Source organism: Scyliorhinus torazame, chromosome 5 (genome assembly GCF_047496885.1).
Source record: "Scyliorhinus torazame isolate Kashiwa2021f chromosome 5, sScyTor2.1, whole genome shotgun sequence".
Taxonomy (NCBI): domain Eukaryota; kingdom Metazoa; phylum Chordata; class Chondrichthyes; order Carcharhiniformes; family Scyliorhinidae; genus Scyliorhinus; species Scyliorhinus torazame.
Genome location: NC_092711.1, coordinates 249216502 through 249229908, shown reverse-complemented (window position 1 = coordinate 249229908; position 13407 = coordinate 249216502). Strand labels below are relative to the sequence as shown.

General features: G+C 46.3%; 1 protein-coding gene across 1 annotated transcript in view; it reads right to left on the bottom strand.

Moving 5' to 3' along the window:
- LOC140421027 (ATP-binding cassette sub-family C member 5-like) overlaps positions 1–13407 on the bottom strand; it is a 347909-nt gene that overhangs the window by 31694 nt on the left and 302808 nt on the right. The window contains exon 27 of the mRNA XM_072505322.1: positions 5298–5411. Within this exon, the coding sequence (XP_072361423.1) occupies positions 5298–5411 (114 nt within the window). The remainder of the gene's footprint in view (positions 1–5297; positions 5412–13407) is intronic.

Sequence of the window (13407 nt, the reverse complement as noted above, 5' to 3'; positions counted from 1 at the left end):
TCACCTCCAAGAAGGCCCCTGCGCACCGCTGCCGCCGAAATCCAATGGGCTGCTCCTGTAAAGGTAAGTGCTTTTAAACTAACTACTCACCTCCCAGAAGGCCCCTGCGCACCGCTGCCGCCGAAATCCAATGGGCTGCTCCTGTAAAGGTAAGTGCTTTTAAACTAACTACTCACCTCCCAGAAGGCCCCTGCGCACCGCTGCCGCCGAAATCCAATGGGCTGCTCCTGTAAAGGTAAGTGCTTTTAAACTAACTACTCACCTCCAAGAAGGCCCCTGCGCACCGCTGCCGCCGAAATCCAATGGGCTGCTCCTGTAAAGGTAAGTGCTTTTAAACTAACTACTCACCTCCCAGAAGGCCCCTGCGCACCGCTGCCGCCGAAATCCAATGGGCTGCTCCTGTAAAGGTAAGTGCTTTTAAACTAACTACTCACCTCCAAGAAGGCCCCTGCGCACCGCTGCCGCCGAAATCCAAAGGGCTGCTCCTGTAAAGGTAAGAGGTTCTTAAACTCACTACTCACCTCCAAGAAGGCCCCTGCGCACCGCTGCCGCCGAAATCCAATGGGCTGCTCCTGTAAAGGTAAGTGCTTTTAAACTAACTACTCACCTCCCAGAAGGCCCCTGCGCACCGCTGCCGCCGAAATCCAATGGGCTGCTCCTGTAAAGGTAAGTGCTTTTAAACTAACTACTCACCTCCCAGAAGGCCCCTGCGCACCGCTGCCGCCGAAATCCAATGGGCTGCTCCTGTAAAGGTAAGAGGTTCTTAAACTCACTACTCACCTCCAAGAAGGCCCCTGCGCACCGCTGCCGCCGAAATCCAATGGGCTGCTCCTGTAAAGGTAAGTGCTTTTAAACTAACTACTCACCTCCAAGAAGGCCCCTGCGCACCGCTGCCGCCGAAATCCAAAGGGCTGCTCCTGTAAAGGTAAGAGGTTCTTAAACTCACTACTCACCTCCAAGAAGGCCCCTGCGCACCGCTGCCGCCGAAATCCGAAGGGGAACGGCCACGAGGGATCGCTGCACTGTCTGCCTGTTTTGTTTTTTTCCCCTGACTGTAACCCAGCTATTCTTGTCCTGTACCTTGGGTGTGGTTACCTCCCTGTAACTCTTCTTTATCACCCCCTCTGCCTCCCAGATGATCCGAAGTTCATCCAGCTTCAGCTCCAGTTCCCTAACACGGTCTTTGAGGAGCTGGAGTTGGGTGCACTTCCCGCAGGTGTAGTCACCTAACTCCCTCGGTCACCAAACTCTCACTATAGCACTCAAATGCACCAAATTCAGCACTCCCTCAGTCACCAGACTCTCACTATAGCACTCAAATGCACCAAGTTCAGCACTCCCTCAGTCACCAAACTCTCACTATAGCACTCAAATGCACCAAATTCAGCACTCAGTGCAAACAAAGTCTGCACTGTAGGGGATCACTTTTATACTGTGAATCTAGCCTCTGAAAACTGGCCTAATCCAATTAACTAATTAACAAGCTCCAGCTGCAAGTGCCTACAAGTAGAAGCTTTGTTTAAAGCTGATTGAAAATTCACCTTCTTCTAAACCAAACAGCAATTTTTAAGTTAATTAACTAAATAAAAGACTAGACTTTAGATAAAAATGAAGCCTTATACTCCCTCAGTCACCAAACTCTCACTATAGCACTCAAATGCACCAAATTCAGCACTCAGTGCAAAAGCTAATGGTAGAGTGGTGGATATGCCTGGCCATGAAGTTACAGATTGTGGTAGAATGCAATTCTGCTGCTGATGGCTGACTAAGCCTCATGGATGCCCAGTTGCTAGATCTGTTCAAAGTCTATTCCATTTAGTACAGTGGTAGTACCACCCAACATGATGGAGGATATCCTCAATGGGACTTTGTCTCCACAAGAACTCTGCGGTGGTAACTTCTACCGATACTGTCATGGACGGATGCATCTGCAGCAGACAGATTGGTGAGGATGAGGTCAAGTATGTTTTCCCTCTTGTTGGTTCCCTCACCACCTGCTGCAGTCGCAGTCTAGCAACTATGTCCTTTAGGACACAGTCAGCTTGGTCTGCGGTGGTACTACTGAGCCACTTTTGGTGATGGACATTGAAGTCCTCCACCGAGAGTATATTCTGCGCCCTGAGTGCTTCCTTTAAGTGGCGTTCAACATGGCGGAGCACTGATTCATCAGCTGATGTTTGCCGGTACGTGGTAATCAGCAGGAGGTTTCCTTGCTCATTTTTATCCTGAAGCCAAGAGACTTCATGGGATCCAGAGTCGATGCTGAGGACTCCCAGTGCAACTACCTCCCGACTGTATACCACTGTGCCACCACCTCTGTTGGATCTGTCCTGCCAGTGAGACAGGACATACGCAGGAATGATGGTAGTGGTGTATGAGATATTATCTGTAAGGTATGATTCTGTGAGTATGGTTATTTCAGGTCGTTGCTTAACTAGTCTGGGTAACAGCTCCCCCAACTTTGGCACAAGCCTCCAGATGATAGTACGGAGGACTTTGCAGGGTCGACAGGGCTGGGATTGCCATTGTTGTTTCTGGTGCCTGGTTTGATGCTGAGCAGTCTGCCCAGTTTCACTTCTTTTTTGTGTTTTTGTCATGATTGAATACAACTGAGTGTCTTGCTAGGACATTTCAGAGGGCATTTAAGAGTCAACCACATTGGTGTGGGTTTGGAGTCACATGTAGGCCTGACCAGGTAAGGATGGCAGATTAGTTTAAATGTCAAATGCTGCAGGTCCTTTGTTGCATTGGGGACTTACAGTGCAGAAGGAGGCCATTCGGCCCATCAAATCTGCACCAGCCCTGGGAAAGAGCACCCTACTTAAGCCTACACCTCCACCCTATCCCTGTAATCCCATATAACCTTTTTGACACTAAGGGGCAATTAGCATGGCCAATCCACCTAACCTGCACATCTTTGGAGTGCGGGAGGAAACCGGAGCACCCGGAGGAAACTCATGCAGACACGTGGAGAAAGTGCAAACTCCACACAGTCACCCGAGGCTGGAATTGAACCCGGGACCCTGGAGTTGTGAGGCAGTAGTGCTAACCACTGTGCCACCATGCCGCCCCAAAGGACATTAGTGAACCAGATGGGGTTTTACGACAATCGACAATGGTTTCACGGTCATCATTAGATTTTTAATACCAGATATTTTATTGAGTTTAAATTCCACCACCTGCCAAGCCATGCCCACTTTTTTATGGAGCATATTCCATTAAGTTTAATGGTCCCAACGTCACTTTGAGAAGCTACGGAGAGAAGGTAACTGAGTACAGTAAGTGGACGAGGGGCTAAGGTAGCAGATGGGTGACCGAGTAGTTACGATGGCAGTGGTTGACTGAGAAGTTAGGGTGGCAGGTTGATGGGAGAGGAAGTAGGGTGACGGATGGGTGGGTGAGGGGGCAGGGTAGAAAGCGGATGAGGGGATAGGCTTGGGGGGTAGTCAGATGGTCAGTGGGGGTAGTTGGATGGTCATAGGGTAGTGGGGAGTCAAGAGGGTTTGGTCACTGAGGAGTTAGAACTGGTTTTAATCCTTCTAAGGTTTCCTGGGTAAGTGTTTCCTTTTGGATATCGGTAATTTTGATGACATTACACTTTTCTTTCATGCTGTCTAATTGGATAGCCTAATTAATTAGATTTGAGTCGATTAGCATCTTTGCAAGTCCAGCAAATCTGGAACAAGCATTACATATTCAGCAGCTTTGGTCAGTCTGATCAAACAAAATCTAATAATATTTTAGGAACTGTTGCCTAGGTATTCCCACACATACAGGACATACGCCACGTAAGGGTTACACCTAAAAATTAAATGTAGCACCTTATTCACCCTGGTTTCCTTACTGACATGTTCATCCGTGTGAAGTTCTTGGTTTCTTGGGTGGTCAGTTTGGAAAGCAGTGTTATAAAAATGTCATACGTTAGGAAGAAAGGGATCTACTGCCGTTTTATTTGAGCAGTCTAAAAACTGCAATGTTTCATAGAGCATCCTTACATTCTCCAAAGAATATAATTACAACAGAAATAAATTGCTTCATAGAAAGTTTTCACCTTCACCAAAAAGATGGACTACTGTCTTTACATATAACACTTTACATATAACACTGACACACTACCTACCACCTACTGATTTATTCTGGATAGAGTGGCACAAAATACAAAAGTTTTTTGTATGACAGCAAGATGATTCTGTTTCCTAATCAACTCAACTTAAATGCCTTTTATCATTAATCAAAATAATTTATCTCTCCAGAAATGTGTTTAATTGTCTTTTTAAACAATTCACAGTTCTCGACGCAATCCCCCCCCACCCCCAACCCTCCACTAAAAAGTTAAGGAGAGCCCACCTACAATCCAAACTGCTGACCATAGCAATTTAATGCTCAGAACAATGTTAATTGATTTAAGGCACAAGTTCCACCCCTTTTTGGTAGGAAGTCCTGCCTTCGGGATCTACATGACCAATCGGATGGAGGAGAGAACATGAAATCCAGTCCACACTGTCTACTATAATGAAATTCCTATAACTTATTTCATAATTCTACTATTACACCTAATCTTATGTTTAGCACATCTCATTATTTAAACCATACAATCTGTTAGTTTTAAGACTCCACTTCTCCAAAAACATAGCAAGAATGAAGAAAGATACTTAATTAAATTCCTGATACAGAATCACTTTGTACTTTAACACCTGAAATATCTCAACAAAATCTCTGGAGTTTAAGCACACTACAGCTTTGGAGAGAGTGCAAAGAAGGTTCACCAGGATGTTGCCTGCTCTCGAGGGTTTTGGCTATAAGGAGAGATTGAATAAACTTCACTGGAAAGACGGAGGCTGAGGGCAGACCTGATAGTGGTCTACAAAATTATGAGAGGCATAGACAGGGTGGATATTCAGAGGCTTTTTCCAAGGCAGGAAGTGTCAATTACAAGGGGGCACAGGTTCAAGGTGAGAGGGGAAAGTTTAAAGAAGATGTGCGGGGATAAGTTTTTCATGCAGAGAGTGGTGGGTGCTTGGAATGCCCTGTGGTTGAAGCAGGCACATTAGCAACATTTAAGAGGCACCTGAATGGATACATGAATAGGGAGGAAATAGGGGGATACGGACCGAGTAAGGGCAGAAGGTTTTGTTTTTAGCTAGGGCATCATGGTCAGCATTGGCTTGGAGGGCCAAAGGGCCTGTTCCTGTACTATTTTTGGTTCTCTTTGTACTAAATGATTGGCCATCCTTCAATTTGGTCAATACTTCTTTTGAGCTGTGAGAGCCGCTGAAGGTTACATTTGAAATTATTACCTTGCTGTGTTGAAGCAGGGCCCGAGCGACACACAATAGCTGCCTCTCTCCCACAGAAAAATTCTCTCCATTTTCCATGACTTCAAAGTCAAGCTTCTCATTCAGTTGCGCAATCTGTAAATCCATGCATTCAAGATATGATGTATTGGTAAAGTCAATTCAACAATTCCAGACTTTCTTTCAAAAAATATAAACCTATTTTATTTCTTAGCACAAACATTAATTTTGTTTTAATCAATTTAAAGATGTTAACTCTGAAGAATGGACCATGCTTCCATTTTTAAAAATTCATTTACAGGATGTGAGCATTGCTGTTAGGCCAGCATTTATTGCCTATCCCTAGTTGTCATTTTTAAAAAGAAATTCCAATTAAGGGGCAATTTAGCATGGCCAATCCACCTACCCTCCAAATCTTTGGGTTGTGGTTGTGAGATGCATGTAGACACGAGAATGTGCAAACATGCCTCATCCTGAAAGACTAAGCAGGTGGCAACTGCAGTTCTGACCTTATCTTGAGGGCAAACAACTTAACAAAAAGAGAGCTTAAATGGATAGCACAAAGCACTGAGGATAGAAAGGGTACATAATAAACTCTGGGTGGGTGACTTCAATGCAGTGACGTAGTGCTGATGGATTGTACCAGAGTGCCAGTATGGCACCTCCCACCAGGGCCCGGGTGAGGAGGCTGCAGATGATTGCGAGCACTGGGGTCTGGGAACTGGGAGTGGGGTTGAGCACTGCTTTTTAAACCGCATTCTCCTCATCCCTGCTGAGCAGCCAGAGCTTAGAAGCTGTCTGATTAGCTTTAAAAAAAAATCAGATTTTAAGAGGTCAGTTTCACTCGTTGCAATGCTGTTGTTGGGAAGGTTGGGGGCTTGTGGGTGGGAGGGGATATTGGAAAGTGGGGAGGAGGTTGGAGGAGGGTTAGGGTGGAGGCAAATAGAAATCATTATTTGGTTCGATAAATGTCAACTTTACACTGATCCTAAAGTAACAGATAAACGGAATGTTTTCTGTAATTTTCTTAAAAGTATTGACAAAACTTTATTTGAAGATGGAATTGTTTCTTTTATTCTGGAAGAGTGCACAATAAAGACTTGAAGTGGAAGACTTTTAGAATCAGTTCATCCGTTTAAACTACAGATGAGCAATCCCCAGTTGTTAATTATTTTTCAAACTATTTTTATTAGTGAGCTACTGAGTCATTATTTTGAATTTGCTCAGACAACAAAACCAAAGAGTCAGCATCTGCAAAAATTGCCAGTGCCATCCATTTTCCAAAATTTAAATTCGCAATTGAGCAGTGCTAGAAAAAGAAAAGTTACAAAGCGTGGGTCCCAAAACAGATAAACCACATGAATAAAAATTGTAACAATGGACACAAAAATACATAGTCATTGCCATTATTAATACAAAGTTTTATTAATATTAAATCAATCATTATATCAGAGTTGAAAACAATTCCTGCATCCACACTGCCATGTCTTCTTTCATGGTGTATCATCCTTTGAGAAATCCCTTTGCACTTGTTCTGATGTCTCAACATTTATGTGTAGCAGCAATGTGTTAATTGAGCAATGTTCAAATGGGAATAAATTTAGAACAATTAGATTGTATGACCGCTGAAAATAAGTATCAAGTGTACCAGTGTCAGCAAACAGGGACCTTAATGCAATTTATGTTTTTAAAACATTTAGGGAAATGCTAACTACCAAAACAAAATTGACTACAGTAACACGTATAAAAGAATTTGCATGTGTCCTTAATTTCAGATGACGGGAGGAGAATGCAGCTGCTTAATCTAATGCTTAAACTAGTGTCCTTATATTTTTTCGCACTCTTTTCCCCACCAATTTTAAACTCTGGTCCAAAAGTTACATGTGCTCTGGGATTGGCCAGAAAATGCTTTTGCGAGTGTCCTGATTGATGAAGCTTCACAGGGGCGAGGGCAGTTGAGCAGGCCAAAGAAAATGAACCTCACTCCCCGCTTTTCAAATTCAGGAAGTTCACAGGCAACTTAAATTGGAAGCATTTTGTTCTTTTATTTAAAAAGAAACTGAACTGTTCAATGGCAGAAAGAATAATAACAGTTGAATGGAATTGTTTCACTCTCCCTCCTAACACCACCATCAATGCAATGAGTGATCAACAGGAAAAACCTATTCGGGTAAGGCTTTGTAACAAGAACAAGGATTTACCACTTTGTTTTTGAGTCCCGTATGAAGGTGGGTAAACTGCACTCACTGTGTATGGGTGAGTGGGGAACCTCTTTGATTACGATGGTTCTTTTTGCATTTAAAGTAATATTTGAGTTCCATATACCGTATTTATCTGATCACTGAGTGAATGTTACGTGACTGAGTGACTATATGGTGAAGATCAGGTAGTTCTGGAGATCAGAAACGAAACTTTAGAATATAATCTTTCTCCTCCATTTTAAACTCCTTAAAAAAAAAAAATCCCAATCATTTATTGTCTCATTGCAATAACCCTCATCCTCCCTCTGCCACCACTCCACCCCCCACAAAAACAGACCTTCCCTCCACACACTCTTGTTCTAAGGTTGCCACATCTTGTTGCAATCTCTCACAGCTACAGTTAAATATCTAACACAATTCTCCCTCTTTTTAGTTCTGATGGTGTCAAACGGCCTTGAAATGTTAACTCTCTTCTCACTCCCTACAGATGCTGCCAGACCTTCTGAGATTTTCCAGAATTCTCTGTTCTTGATTCAGGTTCCAACATCTGCAGTATTTTGCTTAGCTTAGTTCTGGAGATCAATTCAGGCACCCAAGTCCATTCCTGGAACAGCTTTTGGTCAGTTTAATACTGAGATGTTTTCATTCAGCACATTTGTAAAGGGGTAATTTGGCCCAGCACTGATATGGTGTTACCTGTTGTATCTCCTAAGCATTTTCCAGTACTGTGCTTGGCAAAGGTCATGGACTTAATGGCATTATGTTTCTCTCTGTACAGATGCTTTCAGACCCGCTGAGTATTTAATAATAATCTTTATTGTCACAAGTAGGCTCACATTAACACTGCAATGAAGTTACTGTGAAAAGCCCCTAGCCGCCTGTTCGGGTACACAGAGGGAGAATTCAGAATGTCCAAATTACCTAACAAGCACGTCTTTCAGGACTTGTGGGAGGAAACCCACGCAGACGTGGGGAGAACGTGCAGACTCAACAAAGCCAATGACCCAAGCCGGGAATTGAACCTGGGACCCTGGAGCTGTGAAGCAACAGTGCTACCCACTGTGCTACAGTGCTGCATTTTCGGTTTTCTAAAAGTATTCAGAATTGCAGCTTGCGTTATGCAATTTGGAATAAACAAGCTGCCACTTGATGCAGTTTTGAGTAAAAGATGCTCCAGACTTTGAAGTGAGTTCAATGTGTTTTATTGAACTATTAGTACAGTTCTCAATGAGTTTGACTCTCTGCTAATCTAAATGAAGTAACTCAGTCTGACTGAACCAGCCTTGCTCTAAGCCACGTGCTGGGGTGTGATGCTGAGGATACACCCTGTCTCACTCTGTAGATGTTGGACTGTGGAAAGGGGCGGGGTGTGAGTGCCTCATCCCTTTTATAGTGAGATACCACCCCTGAGTGTCCTGACTGCTCATTGGTCGCGTCCTATTCTATGTGTTCATTAGCTGCATGTTTGCATATCATGACATCTCTCCTTTGTTTAATGCTTTGTTGGCGTATGTGAATGTATTTACATGTGAATGAGTCTGTCTAACGTGACTGACGGAGGACAACAGAACAGAGCAAACAAAACAAACGTTCACAAGTCCAGTCTCTGAGGCTTGCGTCTGATCCTGGTCGACCGCCGGAGAGGTGGCGGAGGGGACGATGGCACCTTAACAGGCGGGATGGAAGCCTGACTGGTGGCCTCGTGGTGTGAGGCATCAGGAGGCGGAAATTCAACATATAGAAATGGAGGAGAAAGTAGTTGCGGGCAGGCAGCTTTGCGCAGTGCCCGTCGATTCCTTCGCACGATGGACCCATCAGCCATACGTACAACATAAGAGCAGGGTGCGGCCTGTTGAACAACGACAGCCGGGGCAGACCACCCAACATCCGGTCTCTTGATCCTGTCAGTGTCTGCCGGGGATAGCACCACCAGATCGGTGGCATGGGCATCATAGCCCTGCTTTTGACGGTCTCCGAGCTGCTGCATCGCTGCAGCACCGGGACGTGATCCAGGTTGGACAGGTGTATGGCTGGAAGCATCGTCTGCAGGTCCCTGTTCATCAGGAGTTGAGCCGGCGACATGCCAGTGGACAATGGAGTCTCCCTGTACGCGAGCAGTGCAAGGTGTATGTCGGAAGCAGAGTCCGCGGTCTTGCAGATGAGCTGTTTCACAATGTGCACCCCTTTCTCGACTTTTCCATTGGACTGCGGATAGTGCGGATTGGAGGTGATATGCTGGGAATTGTATGTATGACCTGGCAAACGTGGACCATTCTCGACTGCTAAAGCACGGGCCATTGTCGCTCATGACGGTGATTGGGATGCCATACCTTGAGAACGTCTTCTTACAGGCTTTGATGACGGCCCGAGAGGTGAGGTCCGGGAGCTTCAGCACCTCAGGTTAATTTGAGAAATAGTCGATGATCAATACGTAGTCGCGACCATTCACATGCAAGTGGTCGATGGAAACCTTGGACCATGGAGAGGTCACTATGTCATGCTGTTGGAGCATCTCCTTGCTCTGCACTGGCTGACAGGTAGCACAGTTCATGTTCGTGATGTCCTGGCTGATGCCGGGCCAATAGACAGCTAACCGGGCTTTGCGTCTGCACTTCCCGACGCCCAGGTGTCCCTCATGAATCTGGTGCAGCACTAAGCTCTGGAGACTGAGCAGAATGACAATCCGGTCCAGCTTGAGGAGGATACCATCAAACACCGTCAGGTCATCCTTCACATTGTAAAATTGTGGGCACTGCCCTTTTTGCCAGCTATTGGTGAGGTTGTGGATGACGCGCTGCAAGAGGGGGTCTTTGGCTGTCTCATTACGGATGAGAACTACCTTCTCATCTGTCGCCGGGAGAGTGATAGCACACAGCTGCACCTGCGATTCAATGTGCTGGATGATCTCCAGCGGCTTACTGGGCGAGGTGATGGAGCGGGACAATGTATCAGCGATGATGAGTTCCTTGCCAGGTGTGTAAACCAAGTTGAAGTCATACCTCCTAAGTTTAAGCAGGATTCTCTGCAACCGAGGCGTCATGTCGTTCAGGTCCTTAAGGATGATGTGGTCCAGAGGCCTATGATCCGTCTCGACAGTGAATGTCGGCAGGTCGTAGACATAATCATGAAATTTGAGGATGCCGATGAGAAGACCCAAGCACTCCTTCTCAATCTGAGCATATCTGGTTTCAGTGGGCGTCATCGTCCTTGGTGCTTAGGCTACTGGAGCCCAGGATGACATGTCATCTCGTTGAAGCAACACCGCACCGATGCCATCCTGACCCGCATCTGTGGATATCTTTGTCTCCCGGTCCGGGTCGAAGAATGCCAGGACTGGTGCAGTGATGAACTTGGCTTTCAGCTCCAGCCACTCTGTCTGGTGTACCGTCTTCCACTCAAAGGCAGTTGACTTTTTCACCAGGTTGCGTAGGGCCGTGGTGTGTGTGGCCATGTTTGGAATGAACTTGCCCAGAAAATTGACCATACCCAAGAAGCGCAGCACCACCTTTTTGTCCTCAGGGACCTTCATCGCCTCGATGGCCTTGATTTTATCTGTGTCCTGGCGCACACCATGCTGTGAGATCTGGTCGCCTAGGAATTTGAGCGTCGATGTGCCAAAACAACATTTAGACCTGTTTAACTTTAGGCCGTTGGCATGTACATGGCGGAATACCTTCTGGAGACGGGACACATGTTCTTCAGGGGTTGTGGACCATATGATGATGTCGGCCACGTACACACAAACCCCTTCAATGCCTTCCATCATCTGCTCCATGATGCGATGGAATATCTCCGATGCCGAGATGATGCCAATTGGCATGCGATTGTAGCAGTATCTGCCAAAAGGCGTGTTGAAGGTGCAGAGCCCTCTGCTGGACTCTTCAGCTGGATTTGCCAAAATCCTTGTGAGGCATCCAGCCACTCTGTCTGGTGAAGAAGCGCGCATGTGCCATCTCACTCGTGAGCTCCTCCCGCTTCGGGATGGGGTAGTGTCCCCGCACGATATTCTTATTGAGATCCTTGGGATCAATGCAGATGCGCAGGTCCCCCGAAGGCTTCTTTACGCACACCATCGAGCTGACCCAGTCAGTCATTTCGGTGACTTGGATATGATGCCTTTTTGCTGAAGATCCTTGAGCTGTGCCTTCAGGTGCTCTCTCAGTGGAGCAGGGACTCATCATGGTGCGTGGACCACTGGTTTGGCATCAGGTCATAGCAGAAACTTGTAACGATACGGCAGCATGCCCATCCCGTTGAACACATCTGGATACTGGGCGAGGATGTCGTCGATGCCGGCCTGAAGATCCACATGGGAGAATATCGTGGTGGAAACCCTTTGAATGAGGTTCAGCTGCTTGCAGGCTTGCGTACCTAGTAGGGATGCCCTGTCTGGTTTAACAATTTCAAAGTGTAACCGTGCTTGTATGTGTCGGTTGGATAAATGCAGATGGCAGGATCCCAATGCCGTGATGGCATCCCTGTTGTAATCCAGGAGTTTGCAGGCAGCTGGAAGGACCGTGGGGGGCTTATTAATGCATCTGAAGTCTGCCTGTGAGAGGAGGTTGGCAGAGGCACCTGTGTCCAGGTTGAACTGGATGGGGCAGTGGTTGACCTTCATCACTGCTCGCCATTCGTTCTCGGAATCCACAGCTAGGATTGATTGGACTTGCGATGTGTCTGGTGTGGCATATTCACACGTTATAATAATGCCCACACAGTAGGTGTTGTCCAGGCATTCATCATCTGGATCGGTTGCACTGCCGGGATCAGAATCCTGTAGGCGTTGCTGCACACTCCGGATGCGCCGTCGTCAGAATTGGGAGTGCTGGCTCCTGACTGGTGGTGCAGATCTGCACAGGGCTGCATAGTGGCCTGGCTTCCCGCAGTTTAAACAGCGTCTGCCTCTTGCAGGGTAGTGTTTCTTTAAATGGGTGGTGCCACAATTCGAACACGTCATGACGTCGGCGTCCTGAAGTTCCGTGCATCATTGCACATGCGCAGTGTGGTTTGAGACGTCTGCACCTGCGCAGTGTAGGTTTCGGCCGCTTCGTTATCCTGTTCGCATCGCGCATACATCGGGCCCCGGGAAGAGTGCGCGAAATGGTCTCTTTCGTCAATGTTGAGGCGTTGCATCTGGGAGATGGCCTGCACACTCTCCGTCTCGTGGGAGGCTAGTCTATCATTTTCTGCCGTTTTGTACTGGGAATAGCGATTTTTAACGTGCTCATGCACTGTGCATGTTTCAATCGCGATTGGCAGGGTCATATGCTTGATCTTCAGTAACTGCTCTCTCAGAGGATCAGAGTGAACTCCAAAACTGATTTGGTCTCTGATCATGGAGTCAGTGATATCACCAAAGTTGCAGGATTGCGCTAGCAGTCTAAGGTTAGTTAAATATGAGTTGAAGGATTCGTCTTTACCTTGCAATCGCTGCTTGAATATGTAGCGCTCGAAGATTTCGTTGGTGTCCACCTCACAGTGGCTGTCAAACTTGTCCAGGATGGTCTGAAACTTTGTCTTGTCCTTGTCTTCGGCGAAGTGAAAGGAGTTGAATATTTCCAAGGCTTGATCATCCGCTGTGGTGAGGAAAAGAGCTACCTTCTGTGCATCAGATGTACCATTGAGGTCTGATGCTTCGACGTAAAGCTGAAATTTCTGCTTGAATGTCCGCCAGTTGCCACTGAGATTGCCGGAGGTCCTGAGCTGGTGAGGAGCCGGAATCTTTTCCATTGTGCCGGTATACATTCGCTGGTCGTCATGGATCTTGCTGAGTTGAACTAACTAGATTGAACAGACTCCTGGTATCATGTTGTGTTATGTAATTTGGAATAACACAAGCTGCCACTTGATGCAGTTTTGGGTAAAAGATGCTCTAGACTTTGAAGTGAGTTCAATGTGTTTTATTGAACTAT